The 26,322-nt window shown below is 41.4% G+C and overlaps 2 protein-coding genes across 2 annotated transcripts; both read left to right on the top strand.

The window, feature by feature from the left end:
- Positions 1-185: 185 nt before the first annotated feature.
- On the top strand, positions 186-14,797 carry zgc:162160 (uncharacterized protein LOC561782 homolog). Its single transcript, XM_042108059.1, has 4 exons — positions 186-606; positions 8,384-8,534; positions 8,894-9,758; positions 13,708-14,797. The coding sequence occupies exons 2-4, from the start codon at positions 8,448-8,450 to the stop codon at positions 14,076-14,078; spliced, it is 1,323 nt and encodes a 440-aa protein (XP_041963993.1). The 5' UTR covers positions 186-606; positions 8,384-8,447; the 3' UTR covers positions 14,079-14,797.
- Positions 14,798-16,131: 1,334 nt separating this feature from the next.
- On the top strand, positions 16,132-24,959 carry fbl (fibrillarin). Its single transcript, XM_042108060.1, has 9 exons — positions 16,132-16,239; positions 17,062-17,217; positions 19,007-19,147; positions 19,234-19,328; positions 20,814-20,984; positions 21,461-21,593; positions 22,168-22,280; positions 23,104-23,249; positions 24,450-24,959. Exons 1-9 carry the CDS (start codon positions 16,230-16,232, stop codon positions 24,472-24,474), a joined length of 990 nt encoding a protein of 329 aa, XP_041963994.1. The 5' UTR covers positions 16,132-16,229; the 3' UTR covers positions 24,475-24,959.
- Positions 24,960-26,322: the final 1,363 nt, after the last annotated feature.

Raw genomic sequence — 26,322 nt, forward strand, 5'->3', positions numbered from 1 at the left:
TCATGCATGGGGGCATCTAGGAACTATTGCATTAAAAGAAATTAGCGGCGATACTATGAAATATGACAATGCCAGTGCTGCGCGCGTACGTGTCTGCCCTCAACATCCAGAACATAAATGCTACCACAGTCCGCGAATCGGCAGCAAAGGGGGAGGGGATATTTGCATTACGCGCTAGCTCTTGTGCCATTGCGCCCGTCTCCGTCTCAACCATATCAGCGTAGATCGGTCTGAAATGTACACAATGAACCATGTGCTTATATTTCCTTGTTCATTTATGTTTTAAAACATCCAGTTTAGTGATTTCCGGTTATTGAATCTGGCTCAGTTTGGAGAGAGGTAGGCTCGCTCCTAACAGAACAACATCGCGACTCATTGACCGTCCAGTTGGGTTATCTATCAAGACGTGGCATGACTGTATCGATATTCAAAGGTATTCATTTATAACAAGTCAAAGTTACTGTAAGAGCCATCACAGCAGTTAGGAAGAAAATCATGTTTTAATCTACGGACACGTCCCGCTGGCGCGCGCGGACTCAGATGACATTTGGAGACCTACCAGGAGCTCCGGTCCGGGCGAGGAGTAAACACACTTCTTCTGTGCAGGTGACCAGCCGCTTCAGTATTATGTTTTCTTCTCGCTGAATGAGACAACTCTCTATGGGATGCAGTTCCGTTTTATGATGCAACTGAGAGTAAAACCATGTATGTTTTTATTAACTCACATTGTTTATATTTCCATGTTGCATGTCGTTTATTCATTCATATAAGGCATATGAAACCCAGATATTTACCTAACGGAACACTGCAATTGCTTGTAGGGATATTAGAACTGGTTATTAGTTCAGATTAGTTAACATTTTAAGATACGTTTAGGTTATCTCAAGGTTTGGGAGAATGGTCTGTAGGGCTGTTGTAGCCTCATAAACTTTTGCACACTGACACGATGTTTTGTTGTAACAGTCGTCGTTGGTGGTGTGATATCAAGCTACCGCTTTCTGAGTGGATAGTCAACCTTTCATTCCAAGGTTGTGTGTGTGCGTATATCGAAAATGCCATACGCATAATAACAAGTGTTTATGACTGATGCGTCGTTATTTCTTGTGTGCTCTTTTGTAGTGTAGCTTACATTCTTATCCTGGTTTTATTTCTCAGCAAGTTTATATTAATGTTATCACCTACGAGTTTATCTGTCAGCAAATTGCATTATGAATGGATCCCATGGTTGAGTGTGGTAACCCACAGAAAACAATTGCTTATGTTGGGATGTCTGCATTTAGATCATATTCTCATTTTGCACATCGATGCAATAGTTGTAAACAATTCAATCACAGTCCCATAACAGTACACGCTCTGCTCTTTATAATAGAGGGGTGTGCATCCTTGACATATTTCTCAAATAGTAATTGTTACATAATCCAGAAGAGGATATTCGCTGCTGTGCCAGATAGGAATGCGCCAAGGCAGTCTTTGTCTCTTATAGAGTTGAGTAAATTCATAATTCCGGAACTGACAGGCGGCAGCGTCTGTGCCTCGGGGCAGCGTGTCCAGAAGACGTACTGTTACCCATATCAATGATAGCTACGATGCGGGCCATCTCCACTCGCCCCTACAACTATGTCAAGATGATAAGCATTTTAACATTTTAGATTCACAGATCATGGGATAAAGATGCAAGGATCCTTCGGAAGAGCTGAGTAATATTTTGAAAAAACTCGTTCTTAGATCACTAAATAACAGCACTACAGAAGATGGAGAACAGACGTCCCGTGTTCATTGAAAGGAGAGAGCACTGTAGTTATGTGAAACTGTTGGGCACTAGCCTAAGCAGGGGTCTGCAACTGAAGACAAAGGGAAATCCGAAAGTGTCAAATACAATTATGTATGACTTCATCTGAATTCAAATTCTGTTATGTATAGTAATCTACTTGAAATATTCGAAGATCTAAGAAAGGAGAAATGCATTATCATTGCTTCTCTGTCATTAGATTAATTTTATACCCTGATCTATTTAAGCCTCATTCTTGAAAGTCCACTGGCACCATAGTGAAATAGAATGACAAATAGAACTCAGGGCAAATGGTATAGAGGCTGTCCACTGGTTATGAATAATTGAGTCATTCAATTTTCTAGTCTTGTCTGTTGGGCATAGCTTACATCTGAATTCTTGAAAGGGTCTCAAGGCAGGGCCTGAATTAGGCTCCCTTTGTGCTTGGTGTAAGGGAATGCATTTTTAGGGAATGCCAGGGGAAACACTCTTGCATTTGGGTAACCTAAGAATAATCTTATGAAATGAGTGGTTTACTCGGTAATGTCCACGCACCCTGTAATGTTCTGCAGAGGGTTTTTAGAGCTTTTTTAACTAAAAGTAATAGTCCTACTTGCAAATATCTCACAGCTCTGTGTGGTAAAGACATATAATATGGGGCGCAATCATTACACAATATACATGAAGATAGACTTGCTGAATGGTCTGCACAATAAGCACAAACTCATTTTTACAATTAATGTTATTTGTTATGTGTCTTTATATATTGTACAACCAATATTAATGACTGTAGGCCTGTTTTATTTGTTAAGCTATTGTTATAATAGACTACACTAAACAAAGTCTAATATGAAGCTGATTCTAATGGTAAATGTAGGAAAAACCATAAAAGAGTAACATTAAAACTGACGGAATATATGATGAAACCATATGAGAATCAACAGGCAGACATGTTCGAGTATAGTGTTTATTTGTTCAGTTTATCATAAATTAAATCTTGTGTAGATATTGTGGGATGTGGTTGAATTCTATACCAAAAACATTCAGCCTATTCCTGATGAAGCTCAGTATGCAAAAGCCAGTTGGTTTTCCAAACCCCAGTAAATGTTGACTGGTGTGTAACCGTGCATTTTGCTAGATTCTGTACCCTCTTCAGCTGCACTGAAGTGCAATCAGCGTAGAAATCAGAGTCCCTGGTGGGAGCGGGAGTGCTAATGTGGGCCAGGGGTCAGAGGTCAAGTGGAGAGACGGACATCCTGCATGAATATTTGTGTCATTTTGAAAAACACTTTTAGTGCCTCACGCACATGCGCTGTGGAGACCCAATTATCAGACACGCGTGCTATGTCCCAATCTCAGGTCAAAAGAGGTGTTATCATTTGTCCTCAATTTCTCTATGTGACAGCCACGTAAGGCACAAATTATTTGTTCCCCTTCATAGCACAATGACATACTCATACAAGGAGGAAACATTTGTTATGTCTTTGGAAATTGTTGTTTTATTATAGGTTACCTTGCCCTCCACTTTAGAATCAAAAATGTACTTCATTCATAGTGTGATTTAAACCTCTCTCTATGAGGCACAAAGGGGTTTTGAAATGAATGATTTCTGAAAAAGGCACATTTGTGCAACAGTTTGTCAGCAAATGCCCTGTTTGGTATCTTGCACAACACTGTGTCTGATCTGCTTGTCCCAGAATTATTTGAGTGCACCTGGTGGTTGTCTGGTTCTAGGACGGTGTTCTATGATGCTGCTGCAGCCCAGTGGCAGCGGTGAACTACCAGCCTGCTCCGCGTAACTAGTGTGCATTGATCCAAGTTATATTGGCTTTGTATCATCTTATAGTTCACAAATAAACAGTGAGTTCAATGCTTGTAAGCAATGCTTGGTAGATACCATCAGTAAAGTAAAGTATAGGGAGTTGAGGCTTTGCATCCTTTACACATTAGACTGTGGCTTCCTATACTGTCTATACTACATTATGACGACTTCATCAACATAATGTCTGATAAAATGCAGCCCGATGTAGCATCTTTTCTAACTACCTAGACAGGAAACATTGACATTATTGCAATGAAAGTTTATTCACATTGTCATTCCATGCACATCTCAGCACAGCATTCTAATTGGTTATCTACATATCCAACTGACATACAATACCTTATTAGTTGCTTATTATTTCCTTTGCTTATAAGTAATCTTGCCAGAGATACATGATCTGGTTTTACGGCAGCAAATAAAATAGATAAGAGAGATTTCATTTAGCATAAGAGAGCCTTGATAATGGCGTATGGATGAATAGAGTGGCAGGGGGTGTGATGGAGGAAGGAAATGGATACATGGTAGTGTTAACAGCGGAGGTCATCCTTTTGCTAATGAATGAAATGTGGATACACAACGGGTGATGTGAGTCCAATTGAAGCAATACTGGGTCAAGCTGCAAATTAGATCAAGGTCAAACACAAAGTAGCATCAAATAGATACAGCAATCAATGGAATAGTGTCCCCATAAGCTTATGCAGAAACAAACATCCAGAGTAGTACACAGTGGAATTGGTTGTGTGTCTCCTATCCACAGTTCATTAAACTGCCTGTAATAATGACACCATGAGAAATAGGTGACCCATAACTCAAGGAAAAAGCTTTCTGATCACTGGTGGCTATTAGTTGGTAATAGCCCAATTGCATGGCAAGGCCTTGTCTCCCAGTGTGCATTTTCCAGGATCCTTGGCTTGTTATTCAGCAACTCCAATTAGAGGCTCATGAAACTTCCGTAAAGCCTCAAGAAACAGGAGAGAAGACGAGAATGCAAAAAAGGAACAAGAAAAGTAAGACAGAACAAGAACATGACCCTAGGCAGCAATTACCACCCCCACCCCCATACATAAAGAGAACAGTGGGAATATGCTAAAGCTCTCTGGAGACCACTTTTTTCCCAAAGGGACAGTGATACTTAAGAGAGACCTAAACTCCTAAATGAGCCTCTATAGAGTGCCCTTTTCAAAGAGTAAAAAATGTCTCTGGCTTTGTATGTGAGGAGTTTGACTCTGCCAGAAACCTCAACAAGTGTTTATGTGGGAGATGCTCTCCTCACTCCCACCTGCTTTGTGTGTGCAGTCTAATGGAGGAAGACGGGCAAACCAAAGGCTTGGAAACAGGTCTATTTCTGTGCCCGCGCGGCTCTCCCAGTCCGCTCCTTCTCTGTGTGTAGCTGTTACCTAATTTGAGGGCAGAGACATTGATGGGTAAAATTACTAAAGAGAGGACTCCGTAATTTAAGTGGGCGATTTGAGGGTGCACTCTGTTGTAAATAAAATCTTTTGCCCAAATGCTCTTGAATTTAATGAGCTCTCAGAGCTCCATTTTACACCAAATATAGAGGCTGGTTGCCATAACACAACATTTCTATCACCTTATCACTGAAATGTATATTATTTTCTGCATCAGTCAAAATATAAACACATTTTGGTATGACATAAAATAGCATGTTCATCGTACACATAAACATGTAACACATACAAACATTGAATGTGGGGATATAAGCTCATTTATTAGTTTGTACAGTCTTATTGGTCCTCACATACTGCAAATTTGTCATTAGGGAGAAAAAAACACATATGGATGATTTCCTGTACTCTGTGAATATAATTTTACTTGCCACATACTGCGCCTGAGGAAGACATAACCAAGCTGGCCACAGGTCTTCTTAAACAATTCTGTTGTGGCCATGGGAACAGCCTTGCAATCCCTTTCGCCTATTTCAACTGGTCAGTGGCAGCAGAAGCCCATTCATTAATAAATGACCTTTCTGAATGTTCCGGACCTGTTCCAGCGTCAAAGTCTGTAAACAAATCAGTCTGGAGTTCAAACGGTCTTTGGGGAGGAATTCCTTATGCAGCACATGCTGTGAAATCCTCGGACAATTTGTCCACGAGGCATTATGTCAATGTGCATCAGTGAGGGCAGTTTACCACAACTGAAAGCTGACCTTGAGGCCAGTGCATTAGTGACCCATATCATTCTACATAGTCGTCGTCTCTTGTACGAGCAGCTGAAAAAAGTAGTTATGTAAGTTATTTTTGGCAGAAATAGAACCAGCAGTCTGCTTTGCAACACTCGGAGGTGGTTTTGGGATAATTATTTTACGTAAAGCTGCATCAAACGCGGAGTCCTCGCCATAGACTCGACCCTAAACTCTTGAGAGTGAATAAGCTCTCCTGTCTCCTGCTCTGCTGCTGTCCCGCACGGCAGAAGAGATTGTGGAGTGGGAGCTGAAGTATCCTCCTCTGTGTTATTCACAGAACAAAATGCCCGGCCATTGCATTACACTCCCCACCTCGCTCAGTCATTCCCCCATATGGACAGCTGTGTCACCCTGCCGTCATTATTTCCGCTAGGCTGCACATCAGTATTGAATGAAGAAATAAAAATGAGCAAACCGAAAGAAGTAGGAACCAAGGATGTTGTGAGGCAGAGAAATACGCAGAATCCATAAAAGACGAGCAGTGAGTCAGTCACTAGTGTGGACCACTGCAACGCACTTCCCAATGACCTGGTGGCTGTTCTGAAGAGGCTCTTGTGAGGAGGCAGCTGGGTGGACGAGCATCGTCTGTCTGCTCCAGTTGGTGACATTTTGCAGTGACCCCTTGTGCTTCCCATCCCTACTGCCTGTCCTGCCATCCCTTCCCCTGCACTGGCCTCAGCGCTTGGTCACTGTGGGCTACAGCCTGCCTTCTGGAGCCCAACGTGGCGTCACAGTTGGACAACTTGCTGGAGCTCGACACTTGTTTTTATTTTCCAAAAGCAATGCAACACGATCATGATGGGGAAGAAAATCAAGTTTCATAATGTTTCATTATTTATCTTCATTGGTCGCAGTAATCCAGTAGCTACATATGATTTGATAATAGTATGAGTAACAATGACAAAATTGCAACGTTTCCATTTCTTTCAAAAATTGTCCTAATAATAATATATTTGCTCTGTTGCTCAGAGAACCATTTGCTGGACTGGCAGCTCATTAAATTGCTTGTAAATGACAACAAAGCCAGAAGGCCACAAGGTCCTGCCCTACAAAAGCGTTCTCAGTCGAACCATTCTTTCTCTCGCTCTCTTTCTCTGTCTTTCTCTCTCCCTCTCACTTTGTCTGTCTTGCAGTCTCTCTCTCCTCAGCCTCTCTTTGTGGTTTATCCTCAAGGTTGTCTGTCCACCTTCTCCTCCGTAGGGCTCATGAGGTCATCTCTGTGAGTCTGTGGCATAGCTGTGGTGTCCCGGCGTGTGCCTTCTGCCTCCGTCTGTCTCTCTCTGCCCCCTCCTTGCCTGCCCCCAACAGAGCCCTGGTTAATAACACCTCTGTGTGTGGGTGGGTTAATGAATGACTGACTCCTGGTATCCCTTTAACTGCATCTACTGACTAAAGGCACTGGTTGGTGGGAGGGAGGAGGAGGGCAGTGTGTATGAAGAACTCCCCAGGATCATGCAAGACACTGGGGAGAACTACAGGATGTCTTGTTAAATAATATTGCTTCCATTACTCCATCCTGAATCCTCAGGATAGTATCACTCCATCATAACAAGCTACAGGAGAAAACATGAGAGCAGTTAGCGGCATAATGAACCCGCAGTCCGCAACTGATGCAAAAGAAAGCAGCTGATGCAAAAGAAAGCACAGAAAACGTCATTCACAATTCAGCAATTGATCTATTCATAAGAAGTGCAGTGTGTGTGTGCCACCTAGATCATTAAAGTGTTCTACGCAGAAGAAATGTAGCTGATTCCAGGTAATCCAATCCAAAGGCCATGATCAAAGCACTACCCATTCTCTAATGTACAAACCAGAGATCTTGAAGGTGGGGGTGTGTGACTGTGAAATAGATTGGGCTGAAGTGTGTATGTGTCTTGTTACCACCCACAGGGGAATAAACCCATAGCTGGCATTGATAAATAGCACATGTTTACATTGAAGCCTTAAGGCACGGAACCTGATCAATAGCATAAAAAAATTCACCACTTGAGTGGATTTCAAGTGCAGTGCACCACAAGACAACCCAGCGTCAAACAGGGAGCCATAACAAGGTGTGCCAGAGCTGTGACAGATTGTGCAATTAAAACAGAAATTCTGGCCTGGCTGCAATGAACCATGGGACTTGCTGTCCTGGCTCTCTTCTGTGGGCAGTCTGGCAAAACACTGGCGAGACCTTTACAATGTCCTGGGAATAGGATGGATGCTTAGGCCGATAAAATAGTGAACTACTGACCTAGACGGAGGCTTCCGCTGTCTCCTTAAATAAACCATGCTGACTGATTTAGCACTCTGTGCTGGCCTTAAACACTGGAGATATCTAAAGATCAGCACATTCGATTAAACTGAACCAGCACTCAGAGGGAAGCATAAGGCAAGGCATACCAGAGGGAGAAGCAGGTCATCAATCAATACTAGTGCTGTATGGGGTTAGGCCTAGAATATCTCAAGAAATGTCTTAATTAAAATGAATAAACCCAGTGCTCCATATCATGAAGGGTTCTGTCAGAATATGTGTACAGTTGTTGGAATCAGGATGAGGATGTTTGCTTGACCATGCTTCTTTTAATGTATTTTTCCCCTTTCTTTTCAGTGTGACTGTTCCTGCTGCTCTATTAGGTTAGCCACCACCACTGTGGCCCCAAGGCTACCAGGCCATGAGCAATTTCAAGGGCCACTCAGGACAGGATGTGGAGAAACAGGGTATCAAGTTGCCAAAGAAATGGGCTGACCTCAAAGACAAGGTGATGCCTTTCAGCATCAGGAAAAGCTCTTGCCTGAGACAGGCACTATGTGCTCTATCATTACTCCTGTATCTAATGGAACTAATGTACTCTTTTCTATCTGCACAATCCTATGATGATTCATCTGTAATGAGCTGTCATGTCAACTTGCTGTCAAGATTTTCCCTTCCATTTATCTCCTCGCACCATGACAAAAGATGTTCCGTCTCTTTTTTGAGAGACCAAATCTTAACTCTTTACTTTCATATTCACTATAGTTACTGTTTTTCATTTGGGAAATAATACCGTCTTTTACAAACTTGAAAATTGACAAACACGTTTAAGCTGAATTCTCCGTCTTTGTATGATTACACTAACAGGTGCCCACAGATCGTACCATGGTGTTAAGGGGGGGGGGAGGAGATCCAGACCCCCCAAGAGTGGTGAAGAAGCGTCGTCAGCGCTACGTAGAGAAGGATGGCAAGTGCAATGTGCACCATGGCAACGTGCGGGAAACCTACCGGTACCTAACAGACATCTTTACGACGCTAGTGGACCTGAAATGGCGCCTCAACCTTCTTGTTTTTACCATGGTGTACACCACAACCTGGGTGTTCTTCGGCCTTATCTGGTGGCTCATCGCCTACATCCGAGGTGACTTGGACCACACCGATGACAATGATTGGACACCTTGCGTGAACAACCTCAACGGTTTTGTCTCTGCGTTTCTGTTCTCCATCGAGACGGAGACCACAATTGGTTATGGCTACCGGGTCATCACCGACAAGTGCCCGGAAGGTATCATCCTACTGCTGGTGCAGGCCATTCTTGGGACCATCGTTAACGCCTTCATGGTGGGCTGCATGTTTGTCAAGATCTCACAGCCCAACAAGCGCGCCGAGACGCTCATGTTCTCCCACACAGCCGTCATCTCCATGCGCGACAACAAGCTGTGCCTGATGTTCCGTGTCGGGGACCTGCGGAACTCGCACATCGTGGAGGCCTCCATCCGGGCCAAGCTGATCCGTTCCAAACAGACCAAGGAAGGGGAGTTCATCCCGCTGAACCAGACGGACATCAACGTGGGCTTAGAAACAGGGGACGACCGCCTGTTCCTGGTGTCACCGCTCATCATCTGCCACGAGATCAATTCCTCCAGCCCCTTCTGGGACATCTCCAAAGAGCAGCTGGAACGGGACGAGTTTGAGATCGTGGTCATCCTAGAGGGCATGGTAGAGGCCACTGGTGAGTAGCCACTGGAGAGAATTTGTGCTTTATTTGACTATAGGTTGAGATCCATATTCATGCAGGTGTGCAGGTTTTAGTGACATGAAAGTATGACCGTGTGCATACAATGATGGAGATTGGCATGTGACATCTCAATAAACATACGGTCCACAGCACTGATGGTAATTTTGATACCACAGATGAATGAAGACTCAGTCAGACCAATGGTAGGACAAATCTGTTTTATTTACAATGATGCTCATCAATAGAGAGACAGCATGAATTCACCTAAAGATCCATCAGCTGCTCTAACTAGACAAGGAAATAGTTAGGGTTTAAGTATCCTTCCACGCTGACGGGAGCTGGCGTTGGTCATCCCATCTCACATGGACTACACTGAATCAGACTCTGATTAGTGCCAACCTGGCAATCTGGAGCAGATAGCTACTGGCGCAGCCATGCAGAACCATGAATCCCTGCAAAATCATAATATTCCCTCGTATCTCTAAACACATAGTCACACACAGATACACACAGGAACAGTACAGGAACAGAATGAAATAAAAACAGTCATCTAATATGTGGAAGAACATACAACAGAAACATCAGGACATAAGTTACTCATGAATACAAAAATCATAAGTTCAGTTACAAAAAGCATATTCTAACTGGGTCAGAATGAGCCTACTAATTAACTGAGAGTAATACAGCAATTTTGTCTAATTCCTAGACCAAGATGAAAATAAAACCAAAACACACAAGAAATGTCTCTTAACAATTCTAAAATAGAACCCAATGAAGGAAGTTAATCAAATAAAGCTCCATGGTTACCTCACATGCATAAACGTGGTCCTGACTCTTGATTTCTCACAGGGTGTAAATACAAGTTTACATGCCACAGAGGAACACTGATGGAAAAAATGTCTATAAACATATATAAACATGTCTATAAACATGTCTTTAAACATATTCTGAACTCTTATAACAAATGAAACATTTTATTTTATTGTATTTTATTGCTGTTTTCCCAAAATAACTTTAAACAACAGCTTTTAAATGGTCTGATGTCATCATACCACATTATCATCTTGATGTTGTGCATGTATGGTACTGGTTTGCATCGTAGCTGCAAAAACATTTGTAAAAACCTTTTCCATGTCAGTGATGAAATAATAGGCCCGTTTCCACTACCGGACCTGGAACTTGATTTTACGGGAACGGGAACGTTTGTGCGTGTTTCCTACAGACGAAAGGGCCCGTAACGCAACGATCTGGGAACGTCTACGGGGTCAAACCTTGGTGTAGGTACTTCAGTGCGGTCCCGATAAAACGATGGGCGGGCAGGAGGTGATGCACGATGTCATTAAGCGCCATGTTTAAAAACCCATCAGTCCACAAGCAGCAGAAGACGAGAGTCAGAGCAGTGGGTGTGTTGTTAATAAATATATGAACCTATTAGTTCAGTGTAGTGAAGTCGACATATCAACAACCTCTCATCCTCCATGAAGAAACAAGCCATCTTTAATTATAATTTGATACACTGTAAGAGCTAGCTGTCGTTTTGTTTATGTTATCATCTTACTCTTAATCAGACCCCTCCTTATAATTTGCAGCAGATTATTCCCTTAGCCTTGTTATGTATAATAATATAATAATAATAATATGTGTGTGTGTGTGTGTGTGTGTGTGTGTGTGTGTGTGTGTGTGTCCTGTGACTTGGAGTGGGTTGGAGCAAGGATTGCCTTGATTACTGTTTAGTCCCTGTTATCACAGCACACAGCACACATTGTCCCTGCAAAGCTTGACATCTTTTAGTTATAACAACAGATGTTCCTAGAAATACCAGGTGTAACACTGAAGGATGATGTAGGAGGTTGAGATCCGACGACACTGTAACCATCAATTGGTAAATCAGTGTAAGTTGATGGTATTGTGATACTCTCAGCACAAACATTGGCATTGGAGGGGAAGGTGGAGGACAAATTCTCTCCCTTACTCCATTTCCATGTTTCATAGTTGAGTTGACCATGACAGCTCGCAATAAATTAATGGCCATAATTTCTTGTGTTTGCAAGATTGCCCTTATAGGCACATCCCCCCCCCCCCCCCCCCCCCCGTGGGAACCTACTACTGCAGCAGCAATCTCTACAGAGGCTCTGTGCAAATTACTAATTAGTCTGAATTGTGACTACACTTGACATAGGCTCCAAGTACACCTTACTAATTGCTTTAGCTATTGTCATTGGTGCCAATATGTGCCATAACTGAGTACTGCTTGACTGTAAGGGGCCAAGGGCCCTTGAGATGTTTGTTTGCGGAAGGAAACCCAAGATTTGTTAATAGGCCTGCCTGAGGGAAATTAAAAAGCTGAGGCTGGGGTGAGGGAAGGCCTAATGTGATTCATGATCGAATAGCCATGCCCTTCTCTCCTCTCATCTCTTTCACTGTCTCCCCTCACTGATTCATAGTCAAGAGTGGGTGGCATAGATAAGCCTCATTCTATCTTTCCGCTTCTCTGCTCTGCTCTTTTAATTTGCAGAAGAAGCTTTATCCCTTTAGAGGAAAAAAACTTTTTATTTAGCCTTGGACTATGAATCAGGAGCATTGTTTTGTTTTAAACCCAATTTAGCAATTGTAACCAAAAACTAAATATGGCATACTATAAATGGGGTTTTGCACTGCTCTATTTGTTAAGTCAAATTTGGATCCATATACCGCAGGAATCAGTCAGCTTGTTATGAAAATAGCTCCCATCAGTGCCTCTACTGAGAGAAGCCATTATATGTTCGCTATTGTTCTGACTAAAATGCATGAAATCTCTTTCAAACATCACCATCACCATAACCCATCAATGATTTCTGTGTGTGTGTAATAATATAGCTCTTTTTATTGTCTGTCAATCTGCCAGGGCCCTGGAATAAATTAAACTGAATGTCTGTTATTCTTGACATTTCATAAAGTGGGATTTTCTCCTGAAATTAACTGACAGAGACAGTGTTCGCCTTTCTTAAGGGAAACAAATCCTCTAAAGAACATCATGCTTTTTTGAATAAGTATTAGTACAAGCACAATGAATACCATCTGAAGGCAGTAAAGATGAGCTATTCAATGAGTTTACACCGCCTCAGGAGCAACAGCACATCTGAATAAGCCAGCACATCTAGATTGACATGCATTCTGGGCAATTTGCATTATGTGTCTGTGTGCACATATGTGCCTATGTGTTTTTTTTTACTCATTCTGAGGTTTTTTATGCCTCTGTAATCTTCGGGCTTGTCTGTTTACGGGGGTAATACGTAGAGTAATTGACATGGCTCTTCAAGGTTCAGTTGAGCAGAAGATGGGAGGAGGCACATATGCTATTTATAGGCAATCCACACACATACATATTCAACACTGTATGTGAGGTAAGGGTTTGTTTAAAGACTATAAAGAGAATAAACGGTTATTGTTTGCTAAGATACTACCATTTTACGGTGCTTTTTACATCCAGTCATCTGTTTTCTTGCGCATGATTTTTTATAAGCTCACACAATAACAGAGGTACAGCCTTTTGACACAGTGAACTCCAACAAGAAAAAATCACTTGAATCTTTTATCAGAGCATTTAAAACATCTCCAGCCAAACCCATTTATATTCTAGATTTAGAGAATAATAGGCTACAGCAACCTTTCAAGCAGAGCTAAATTCTTCCCAGAAAAAATCTCTGAAGCAGCGTTATCCCTTCCTACTTATGTGTGTGCGGACACAGTATGTTTTCTACACATCAGAGGAACTTGCTGAATCAATATTATGGGTTCTCAGGCTTTCGCTATACTTATTAAGGCTATTTAATAGTTCCATTTATTAATGCTGGGCATGTTTTTCATACTCCTTATTACAATTTGTTGATGTCAGTGTACAAATTGAGATACTTATAGATTGGGATGCTCTGTCTCTCTGCTCTGTCTCTCTGTCTCGCTGTAGGGATGACCTGTCAAGCCCGGAGCTCTTATCTGGACGCAGAGGTGGTGTGGGGTGAGCGTTTCACCCCTGTCCTCTCCCTGGAGGAGGGCTTTTATGAGGTGGACTACGACACCTTCCACCACACCTACCCGACCCCGACCCCCCCCTGCTCTGCCCACCAGCTAGCCGAGCTGGCCAAGAAGGGAGAGAGCATCCCCATACCACCTCTCTCCCCCCATGACACCGTGGAGGAGACGTTGAGGCCGGAGGTGGCGCCACACACAGATGAAGGAGACACAGAAGGGCCTGGACCACGCGAGGATGAGAATGAGGCGGACGGGGAGACAGTCAGCAATGGAGACATGAACAAAACGGACAGCGGACTAGAATGACATATGTATGTGTGTGTTAATCACATCCACGTCATCCTCCTGCTCTCCCAGCCTGGGGTTACTGAGTTAGCTAAACTGAGAGTAGTTAGCTAGGGCTTATAACATTTGGATGTAATAAGGCATACATGAGCTTGTTTCTCACTTGTTTACACTGTCTGAATCATGTGTCAATTAACTCAAATAAATTAAACTTTAGTTCTCTTGACATCAATCATGAAGGCTCTTATCATATAGGCCATTGTTTATGTTCAATTTGGACAAGTTATCCAACTCACAAAAAGTACTTTGGTTATAGAAGTAAGCATATACTGCACTATATTTACTCTTGTGTGTTTTTGGTAATGGAATGGCACAACTACTCAGTTAATCCATAACTGAACTTTGCTTTACGTTTTGTATACAAAAAGAAAAATGAGTAAATTTATAAACCAACATATGAGCCTGGTAGAAAAGTAATCCGATGACCAGGTGAGGTAACTGGCATGATATTTGGAACATGTTCTATTTGTACGTTGTTTGTATTTCTGGAAGCATATTCTTTTGTGTTTACCAAAATCGTATTAATAATGATAATACAATAAATCAGTCAGCACAATATGTCATAAGGGCAAATATTGACCATATGGTTATAGGGTCATTGATCTGATATTCCTTAACATGATGCCAATACATAGTTAATTTACTTTCTCTGTTATAACTTAACTGAATCAGAATGTTTGAGGGAGTGTGCTTGTAGACTATTTCACACATGACAGGACTACATAATGCTCACTTCATGGAGGCCTACGCTTCGGCAATGGATGCAGTGATTCAATATGGATGAAATGCGCCATCTACTGTTCAAATCGCGTGTTTTCGAACCAATGTTAATAAAAGATTGATCATCCCAAGTATCCTATAAATGGTCTGACTCTGTACAACCTAAAAGTTGAGGATACCAAATTTTGTTTTAGAGCACTACCAAATTTTGTTTTAGAGCACTATTAGGGCCAATCTCAATTCTCTATTTTACCCCTTATCGCTATATATATAGCCCCCTTATCGCTGTTTTGTGAATGTTAACAGCGCATCATTATTTGCGCGAATGTCTCGCATGTTACATATTTCCATGTCTACCCCGCGAATTGGCAGCATACCATGTCAGAAATGTAAAGTCCAACAGCAGCTAAAATCGCTGAACTTTTTTACCGCTCGTCTGATATGAATGCTGCATAGACCTACTGCTGCCGACTCCTCGCATAGGCTATTACAGGTAGCGATTGCTTCTGATGTCAAGTAACGACCATTTGGATATTATTGTGAAATATCAAAGGAGTTGTGGGATGTTTACATAGCAAACTGCATGTTTATTTTGTCCCCCATCCCTGTTTCATTCACCCAGACCAAGGCTGCGAACGAACATAGGCACGTTCAGCTGTTGTTGAAATAATTCCTGAACGGTTTTATTCCGAGCTGAAAATGCAATTATAGCCTATTTGACAGAAGACAGGTTGCTAGTGACAAAATATTAGCTTTCAGTGTGGTACGATCTCTGTAAATTACGTTAATTCAAGTGTTTCAATCATCCAGCTCTCCCTTATGGTTGGCTAGTGGTATCTCATTTCCAAGGGGAATATTCTTCACCCCTATGTCTTGCCACTCGGTTTCGAGGGACAAGGGCTAGGGGTAAGATGAAGGGATAGGGGAAGGGGAAGGGGTAAAACAGAGAATTGAGATTGGCCCTAGGCTTTAACTTCACTTACATGAGTGTGGGTCGTCTGAGCAGCCTGAATAACAGCCTGAATTGGGTAACGTGTTCAAACCATAGACACCTACATTCTACAGTCAATGGTTCAAACAAAAAAATTGAGAAGAAGCCTTTGCAAATGCTCCCTCACAAGGAGAACTCCACTGTTGACAGAAAAATGGTTTGTGTGCCAATAAAATAACTTGGCTGCAGCTATTTTACCAGACTCCTGCTATTACAATGCTTCCAAGCTAGGCGGCGACATGGGACTATCGGTGACCTGTGAACCTGTATAACCAACCATCTCGTGGTGCATCATGGGTAAGACCATGTTCTTGCGGCTGCATGTGTAAGATTGCTGCACACGCGAGTCGAATACGCACGGAGTGAAGTCGGATACAGCTGGTCCAGGCGTCTAAGTAAAAATGAAGCCAGGTAAAAACGACATTTGTGTTTTTTTGTTTTGTTTAAGAATATATGTAGAATGTCGTGTTTCCCATAAAGAAGTGTTCTCGCCTATAAATTGCGCCGTGCGAAGTAAAATGGTCAATCCTCAATTTCAAGCGAGCCGTGTTCATATGGGCCGACGTTAGCAAATTAATTCGGAATACTTCCAACATATGTTCAATACATGTATTAGTTCACCATACAGTTGACAAATGTGTTAATCTAGTCGCATTGTCGTCGTGGACTTATTTGTTTACGTATACGTTTGTGATCGCACATGTTAAACTAAGTAATCCAGGCTAGCAAAGCCGGATGGTTAGCCCCAAAGCTAGGTTGGCTACCCACGTGCGCACTTCTGTGAAATGACTATACAAAGATGTATTGAGGTAAATAAATATAAAGGTTTGTCGGACATTGGTTGACACCAGCTTCGTAATAAAGTTGGTTAGTCGTCATATAGACAGTTATGGATGGTAACCTGAGTAATCTGGATGCCATGTGTTTTCGATTCAAAAGTTAGCACTGACCATGTGTTATTAAAACTCAGACAAACTTTTATAAATGACTTTCACCCGACTGTTTTTTTTTCCCCACGAAATAAAAAAATGAATTGTCTGTCCTGACCAGGCAATAAATGAATATACAGCTGTTACTTACAAAATTAGTTGAAATATATTTGTATAACGCAAATATAGTAAATATGAATACGAGATTCAACTGTTATGCCCGAAAAGGTATGTAACGTTATGAGTGTCTCTTCGTTGACGCTTACATGTTTAACAGAGATGCTTGTTTTCTTAATATTTTCAGGGTTCAGTCCTCGTGGTGGAGGTGGTTTTGGGGGCCGTGGCGGAAGAGGAGGCTTCGGAGACCGTGGCGGAAGAGGAGGCTTCGGAGACCGAGGTGGTAGAGGAGGCTTCGGAGACCGAGGTGGCAGAGGCGGATTCCGTGGAGGAAGAGGTGGTGGTGAGTGGATGTCCCAATTAGCCACACTACAATCTCACTCTTTACACATGATGGTGCAGCAAGGTTCTCTACACACTTTTTTTCTGACGTCTTAATCCTCTTGACCCTTGTGAAGGTGATGCAGACATGCAAGCGGGTTGTTTGAATTACGTTCACTCAAGGCTAGTCTAAAGAAAACTGGTGTGACCAGCTTTTAACCAAATGTTACTGACCACAATGTGATTGCATATGTCCCTTGTCCCCAACAATGCAGACTGGTTTATTGGCCTTTCCTAAACCCTGTATGCAGTTAAGCAACAGTGTCTATCTTTGGCAATTACATTAGTCTTACTCAAGGTTCAGTTTTATTTGTTTGCTAGAGTTATAACTACCTTATATATCACATTATCAAGCCCTCGCACTTTCTTATGCCATTTCAGTCATACCATCAAGAATGTATATCTATGATTAGAGGCTGCTAGCCATTGTTTCATAAATTGAAACTTTGGAAACTAGGGCTGAAATGATTACTCAAGTAAAGTAAGTAAAGCATACTTTATTGTCCCCAAGAGGAAATTTGTCTTGGGCTTCACAATCACTGCATCACAGACATACACGGCTCATGCATAAGGCAATTAAAAAACTGTTAGACATACAGCCCCACACCACCACAGTTACAACAAAAACAATTCAGTCAGAGCTGCACACTGGATAACATATAGGTAGCCAGCTATCTATCATTGAGCATCTTTATGGCAGTTGGAATAAAGGTGTTTTTCTATTTATTTAATCGGCAGTTTAATACTCTAAAGCGTCTACCTGAGGGTAGGAGGGCAAACTCCTCATGCAAGAGGTAACTTGAATTAAATTACAAAAAATGATCAAGGCAATTTGCTTAATTCGCTTTGTTTAATTTTTTGCACTCGCGTTAAGTGGCCTGCACAGCTCAGGGATCATTCTGTCACACGGACTGTTATTGCTGACGCGTACACCACATTCAGTATTAAGTTGGGGTGGTGATTGAGAGCCAAGAAACCGTCCGTAAAAGGCAGAGAATGTTTTCAAACTTAGGAGAGACACACAGTGCAATGTGTCAACTGCAAAATGATTCAACATCTGAGCCAAAAGCATCCAGCTGTTAACGCCAGCTCACCAAGCATAGCTGACACAAGGCAACGTAAACATTGATGTTAGCTGATTTAAAGGTGCTCTAAGCGATGTCGCACTTTTTTTGTCACATACAGCAAACATCTTCTCACAATCTGCTAGCTGCCTGTCAACCGAATACACTGTAAAACAAATGCGCTTTCTGGAGACAGCCCAGGCTCCAAAAACGGTCTGGACCATGCAACATAAACTTTTCCAGCCATTCACCAACGAGATGCGCCTTCAGGAGAGTTTCAGTTGCACGGGAAGGGTCGAGCTAGCTCCGTTTTGTTTGAACGTCAATAGCACGTTACCCAACATTGCTTAGAGTGCCTTTATTGTACTGGCGCTAGTTAGAACGTACGAGTCTGTACGTTGTGGAAATTTAAGTAGTAAATTAATTCATGGTAAATTGTAAGTGAGCAATACACCAAATAAGTCCTTACACACACTCATCTCGTCTGTCTCTTGCGCACGTGTGCACACACACTCTCGGTGTTAGGTTACTTCACCAAATAGGCTTATTGACTCCTCAATGTAGGTTCATGTAATCTTGCAGAGGGATAGTCTCAAAAACCAGATTGGATTTTTATGTTGCATATCTGCTTTGTCTTGGAATAGATTGTTTCATATCAGTGTATTTGTTTCTGTCACTTTAACGCAGGTGGTGGGTTCAGGTCACCTGGTGGTGATGGAGGCTTCAGAGGACGTGGAGGTGGTCGAGGGGCACCCAGAGGCAGAGGAGGTGGACGTGGAGGTTTCAGAGGGGGAAAGAAAGTCATGGTAGAGCCTCACAGACATGAAGGTGAGAAGGCTGGCTAATATGCTCCTATCAAATGGCAATTGAGGTTGTGATTGAATACAAAATAACGTTTCTGTATTTTCCTCCAGGTGTGTTTATTTGCCGTGGCAAAGAAGATGCCCTGGTCACGAAAAACATGGTGATAGGAGACTCTGTTTATGGTGAAAAAAGGATAAATGTTGAAGTAAGTCCCCTTAGCTGAGTCCTGAGTTTTTTTTTTTTTTGGTGTTAGCTAGGTTGTTTCCATTTTGTTATTGTTAACAACTTTGTCAATTCAGGACATGGCATTGCATAGTTTGTGCACTGCCATTAAACTCTACAATCAGCTCTTCTTGGGGGTTGTAGTGACCATATACTTTACACAAGAGGGCACAATTTGGTTTCCAAGCTAGCACAGTCATGGGGGACTGGCGGGGCATTTTACAGTAGCTCATGTCCATGCTTTTATCAAATGAATGAATATTAGCAACTCGTCCTTTAGGGCATTACATAAAGGTTGGCTCTTCTGACCATTTTGGTCAGCTGACCCATAGCAGCGTTGACCGACGCAGTAGACCTTTTCAACTCAAAGCAGTTGGCCTTGGTTACTGTTGCTAATGTCCCACATGGTTTTGCAGTGGTAAGGTTAAACCTAATGTAGGGAGAACGAGTGTTTAACGATAAACTATGGTTACTTGTTTTGACATTACTCAGGCATAATATCTAAATTTGTCTGGAAACTGCCAGGCGTGATCCCACAACTATCCTACACAAATCACATGGTGCTCTCTGCTCAACCATGCTATGAATTGCAGTATTGCATTGTTAACATGTTTCTATTGTCTGTGTGAAGTGGAAATTGATCCTTGCAATGTCAAGTTGATAGTGTTGAGTGATTGAAGTGAAGCAGTTTATTGCAAGGATCAATTTCCTGTTGTATTTTACACACTAACCCAAGGTTAATTTCACTTCAAGTTTATAACTATTGACCAATCTCGAAACTAGACCACCTTGTTGTAGGTGAATTGCCTAACATAGCTGTTTTCTATTAGAGCCATGTCTACAGGCTACCTGTGAACATTAACAAAACAGGAGATTTAAGGAATAAGTTCATGCCAGATTGTCTTGATTTGAGTTGATATTCCTATGCAGATCGGCAACAGCAAGAAAACAGGCACTTTAAGTTTCATTCATCCTTTTCTTAACTTATTCCGCTGTAGGTTTTTTACTGTAATTATAGCCCACCTGTGACTAATATCTCTGTACACAACATCAAAGCCAACGCGAATAGCACAGTAACTTGATTAGTTTGTGACAAACGTGAGTAGTGTCTCAGCAGGCGGAGAGTCAGAACATTGGACAATCTGATTGGTATTTATTCTGTATGATTGACGGGTCAGAAAGGTCTATTGGTGTTAGCTTCGGTACTGCAGTTGCAGACTAACGTATGAAGGTAATGGATAGAAAGCGATGCACGAAATTGATACACCGACTGAATCTCATAACGGATCTAGATCAACTATGGATTTTGCCCATGGGTTGGGAGTTTGAGACCACAGGTTGACCGCATAAGGAACTCTGAATTCACAAGGAATACATTGCGGAGTTGTTTTATTTACTGCTTTTGCATGTCGGTGTTCATATCAAGGTGCAAATTGCCAGTCTGATGCAGTCTTTGCTCTGATTCTAGGAGGGAGAAACTAAGATTGAGTACAGAGCATGGAATCCCTTCCGCTCAAAGTTGGCTGCTGCCATCTTGGGAGGTATTGACCAGATCCACATCAAGCCTGGCGCGAAAGTTATGTATCTTGGAGCTGCATCAGGAACAACAGTATCACACGTGTCCGACATCGTCGGTCCGGTACGTATAATTGCTTAGATTTGCATATCATACTACTCGTTGTCTAATCCTTTTCTCATTAAAGTAATACCCTAGTCTCTACAGAAAAAAACCATCAATTAGGATGGGCAGAACTGTAAATTAAGATATTAATATTTATATTGCTTTTGTCCTCCATAAGAGGAGTAGTCCCACTGGCTGTCAATGCAACTGAAGCACTTAACTTTGAGCATAAAAATAGTTTTAGAAGACTGGTTTAATTTTGTAGGTATGGTGTATTTTGAAGGTAGGTGCCGCCATCAAGTCTGGTGTAGCCAGTTCCATTGATTAGAGTGACGGCTAATTGTTGCAGCAGACACTCCGTGAATAGAACGCTTCAGTCACATAGTCGGTGTAGCCTCCGTTAGACTTATTGTGTTGTGAGAATGAGGCAAGCTCCTACTGATGAGGCATTATTCTGTTGATGACCATTGATTACTTTATGTTTCTGCTTGTAGGATGGCCTGGTATATGCAGTGGAGTTCTCTCACAGATCGGGCAGAGACCTGCTAAATGTTGCTAAAAAGAGGACCAATATTATTCCCATCATTGAGGATGCCAGGCATCCCCACAAATACCGCATGCTCGTTGGTAAGTGCTTCTAGTCCCCCCCCCCCTCCTTTTTTTTTAAGACTTGTATTTGTCTGCTCTAGTTCAAGAGCTGACATTTTATTTATTTTTTTCTTCCTAGTGCATACTTTTGAAGCTGAGTTAATAGATAAAGAACTGAACGGAGTTGACAGATTAATATTTTTTTTAATTAATAGATTTCTCACTGCAAAATGATTACATGTGCACACACCTTTGCAATGATTAGTACAGTATTAGCAATGTTTACTTCTATGAAATCGTATAGCTATCCTGCCTTTCACCCGTTACCAGTCCTTGTGCCAGTCACTTACAAGTGTGTTTTAGTGCACAGTTTTGCCTTTCTGATTTTTAAGAATTATTGTAGTAAACATAGATGCAACAAGTTCATAGGTTGCTTACTGGTTCACAATTAAGGAAAGTTGTGGTTAGATTTCTTGATGTAATGCATACATTTTGTGGGAAATCCTGTGTATTATATGGATCACTTCCCAAATTCAGATTATCATGTGTTGAAATCAAGTGATGCCCTTTAGCGTTCAGGACCTCTGCTTATTCATACACTTCTTTTCTACAGGCATGGTGGATGTTATATTTGCGGATGTTGCCCAACCTGACCAGACGAGAATTGTGGCTCTCAATGCACACAACTTCCTTAAAAATGGTGGCCATTTTGTTATTTCAATTAAGGTGAGTACCTCTGCATTACATTTATTTATTTTATTTATTTATTTATATATTTATTTACCAAATTGCAATTTAGAAAAAGTACCTCACAACTGCTTAAGAGTGTCTCTTCTGCACACTTAATGGAGAAATGGTCTAGATGTCCAACAGTACAGCTGTAAGAGTTAAGACGAATCTTGACTATACATGGATTGTTAGGCTTAATGTATGACAAGATCAATTGTAGAATGTTTGTTTACTTTAGCTCTCAGTGTAGAAAATGACATGGTGATGCAGTTTAGGAAATATTAGGACTCTTGTGAAGTAGTCTTCCAAATTGAGTGTCTATTTGGTGACCTGTTGTGTATGTCTAAAGAAATTCTCATTTTAAAATAAAATGTCTCTTGTTATCCTTGGATAAGGATGCCTTCATCTTTACCCAAGATGTTCTATCTTCATTGAGTTTGGTCACATGGCAGATTCTGAAATGTATCTAGCCCTAATGGGACTATTTGGACTGAACTGCCATGCCATGCCAGCTGGGTCAATCAAATACGCCTTAGTGTAGGGACTATATAATTTAGTATCAGGCTGGAGTTTGTGGATTTACAAATGCAAAGAATACTGTCTGACTATATTTTTGAGCTTGTATTGAACATTGCTTTTCTGGACTGAGAAGTTGGGATAGGACATCATTCTAGAGATCATTTGTCTTTGATTCAGAATGGACTTGTTTTATTGTATCAATCTTGGACTTAAAGTGTGTTAAACATGCAAACCTTGTATTTTGGTGACCTCAAGGAGCAGTTGTATGACCTGGTAAATAAACATATTTCTTGTACTCCAGGCAAACTGCATTGATTCGACGGCTGCACCAGAAGCTGTGTTCGCAGCAGAAGTGAAGAAAATGAGCGCAGAGAACATGAAACCCCAAGAGCAGTTAACACTGGAACCCTATGAGCGAGACCATGCGGTGGTGGTTGGGATTTACAGGTGAGACAACTCTTAACAACTCTTAAAGGAGAAATCCGGCCTATTTTTTTTTTTTTTTTTTTTTTTCCTCATGGATCTTGATCGCTAGACGAAAAATGACATTAAAAATTCTGTGCAACATGAACAGGATCCTTATGTGACAAAATTAAGCATTTTCAACTCATAAATTGTGAAGAAACCGTTGTAATTTAAAGTTTGTACTGTCACATACTAGACTGGAAACCAGGCTCTCTGACTTCGCAGAGAGTCTGGTCTAAATCCATAGGCAAACGTTTATTTCCGGGTGGGAGGGCACAGTTTGAGGTTTAAAATCATTGGAGTTCTTTGAACTGCTTTGAACCAATTACTAACAACCGGCGTTTCATCATACAGAGAAGTTTCTCTGCATCACGCCCATAACAAGCAAGCGTGCATCTTATCAGCAAAGTCACACGTTTCATCTGCGTAACTCTCGCCAAAATGCATCATATGGTGTTTTGTGAACGTACCCAAGTCAAACTTTCATATAAATGCATAAGTACGTCCAAAGCGCCATTTTTAAGCTTGTATGCGTTGTCGTTTTCGGGTGAAATTACCTTTTGAATGGGAGTCCTATAGGGCCACTACTTTTTTGATACAATCACATCAAATCGCTATTTTTCAAACAACTAAGAAGGCTCGACACAACATAACTTTGATCGAAGTATCATCAGTGTCTCTACACATTAACTCGAGCATTGAGAACATTGTTGGTGCACACAGAGTTTACTAAAAGAAACTGCTCGCTGCCATCTTGCAAGGAGTGAGTTGTCAAAAATCTTTCTTTTTAGTAAACTATGTAGGGCAGGAAAAAGTAAACAAGAGTAGTGTGCAGATGTGACTGTACAAACGGTTTCTTCACAATTAATGAGTAGAAAATGAATCGTTTTGTCACTTACGGACCCTGTCCTTGTTGCACAGAACTTTTAATGACTCATTGTGTCTGTTAACAGGCAAAAAAGCACATTTAAATGATGCCTCCAGACCTAACATTGTAGCTCACTGGGAGCACTGGCAATTAGCTGCAGCTACTCCAGTTCGGTAGCATCGTTTATTTTTTTTTCCTATCGACTACTCGGTGACGTCTAGTGATCAAGACCCATGTACATTTTATCTATTTATTTATAAGTTTTGAAATGCCAGTTATTTCTTATTGTAATTCATTCTTTGTATTTCTCACAGGGCACCCCCCAAGCAGAAGAAATGATTTAATTGATCACCTTCACATTTGATTTTATTTTATGGACCCTTTTCTCCAACTGCTGTTGTAACAGCTTTGCCCACAAGAGGCCGCAAGGACACAGTATGCAAGGACCCTAATTAAGTTAGGGTATTAAACCATCCAGCCCCAGCGCTGCCCTGGTCTACTCAAAGTATTTCCACCATGTGTATCCTCCAGCTACATTTTTGTATATCTGTAAAAGCATGCCCTGTCGTCTGTGATTGTCGATGACAGAAATGAAATAACGTTATAGTTTAGGCCGACGTGCTTTGATTGCCTGTGCATCAGTTTTTTTTTTTTTCTTTTTTTCTTTTGTTTCTTTCGGTATAAAAATGAAAAAACATCAGTTAGAAGAGAAAGTGGAATCAGTCTTTTATATTTTAAGTTGGTGACTGTACCATTGCGTGAGAACATTTGTATGATTTCCAGTGTAGTCTTTTTCTTAATAAAATGTCAGAATTTATTTCTCATGACAACTAGTCATTTACTTATTGCTTGTAGAACGTTTTATGGCCTTTTTTTTATGCTTCTGTGTCTATGACTGCTGTCTACATAAATGGAATCGGCTTGGATGTGGAATATGAACGGCATCAGTGTGTGAATATCAGTGTGTGTGTGTAAGTGGTAATACTGCGGTATTGAACTTCATGTGGTGCACTGAAGTGGAGTGGCGTTTCGGGAAGTTGGGATGTGGGTTCCTTATAATAAAAAGCGGATATTAGAAGTTAGATGTGAGCAACTAGGAACAACATGATCTAAGTGATACTAGACCAACGATAATATAGTATACTTCTGGTGGTATACCTGACCAAGCATCTCCAGTGTTGAGTACGGTCGCCGCCATTTTAAGAGTGAACGAGCAGGAAGAATGACTCGTGGCTTCCGAGTGGTGAAGACGCGCTACCGAGGCGGGAAAGTCAAATAACTTTCTTGGTAATAAAAAAAAAAGAGCTCTATAACCAGTCATGCTAGTGTAAACAATGTAATTTAAGACTGGTGTCGCATGACCCTGTCCTGCAGGTCCTCTACAAGATACGGTGATGGATAATCTGTCAATTTGAGCGCTGTCATTATTTTACACATTATAACGGGGCATGATGTGATGCACGGTCGGGAACATTAACTTGCATGTTTCCGTTTAATAGTTGTATTCATTTCATACCGATCACTTCCCAAACCGAGAAAAAAAAACTCCTTTCTGAAGACTTTGTCGTTTTTTTCAGTGTGCTAATTACTACTACACTCCTCTCTGTCTTCACTAGTCAGCTAACAGTGACCTTAACGTTGTCACGTATAAACATTTGTCAGATAACTTCTCCATACGGACATATTTCATTTAAATCGTGTTGCATTTGTGTGACGTTAACGATAGCAGCTAACGTTAACAGTGTGACATTAGTCAGTGTTTGATGATGCCAAGCTGGGGTTCCCTGACGAGATATCTTATTAAACAGTTATTTAGCTAGCATAAGTTATTTAGAAATGTGTTATCAGTGTCTCATTGTCAACGTTAACGGCTAATGTTAACCTTAAGCAAAGTAACGCACTGATAAGTTAACGTTACCAATGCGATTCCTTCCCTATAGCTAGCTACGTCACCTTTGTAAAGTGTATAACGGTAACATTATTGACTATCTAACCTTAACCAATATTACATAGCCGTGCGACTGTGGGTGAAAATCCAGAGTCGACTAGCGTTAGCGTTAAAATGTTAACTACCCTATGCTAATGATCTTAGCCGAGTTAGCTGGCAGACCTACCGAGCTGTCGCTAGCTGTCGCTAGTCCATTTATTATCACTTTGAAATATTTGATTGAAGAGGACACATAATAT

The sequence above is a fragment of the Alosa sapidissima genome, chromosome 10 (genome assembly GCF_018492685.1).
Source record: "Alosa sapidissima isolate fAloSap1 chromosome 10, fAloSap1.pri, whole genome shotgun sequence".
NCBI lineage: Eukaryota > Metazoa > Chordata > Actinopteri > Clupeiformes > Clupeidae > Alosa > Alosa sapidissima.

Bases quoted from the DNA above. Each gene is read 5' to 3' on its own strand.
- zgc:162160 (XM_042108059.1), top strand. From the start codon at position 8,448: ATGAGCAATTTCAAGGGCCACTCAGGACAGGATGTGGAGAAACAGGGT. The intron at 8,535-8,893 runs GTGATGCCTTTC...TTACACTAACAG, and splicing joins GGGCTGACCTCAAAGACAAG to GTGCCCACAGATCGTACCAT. The intron at 9,759-13,707 runs GTGAGTAGCCAC...GTCTCGCTGTAG, and splicing joins GGGCATGGTAGAGGCCACTG to GGATGACCTGTCAAGCCCGG.
- fbl (XM_042108060.1), top strand. The intron at 17,218-19,006 runs GTGAGTGGATGT...ACTTTAACGCAG, and splicing joins CCGTGGAGGAAGAGGTGGTG to GTGGTGGGTTCAGGTCACCT. The intron at 19,329-20,813 runs GTAAGTCCCCTT...CTCTGATTCTAG, and splicing joins AAAAAAGGATAAATGTTGAA to GAGGGAGAAACTAAGATTGA.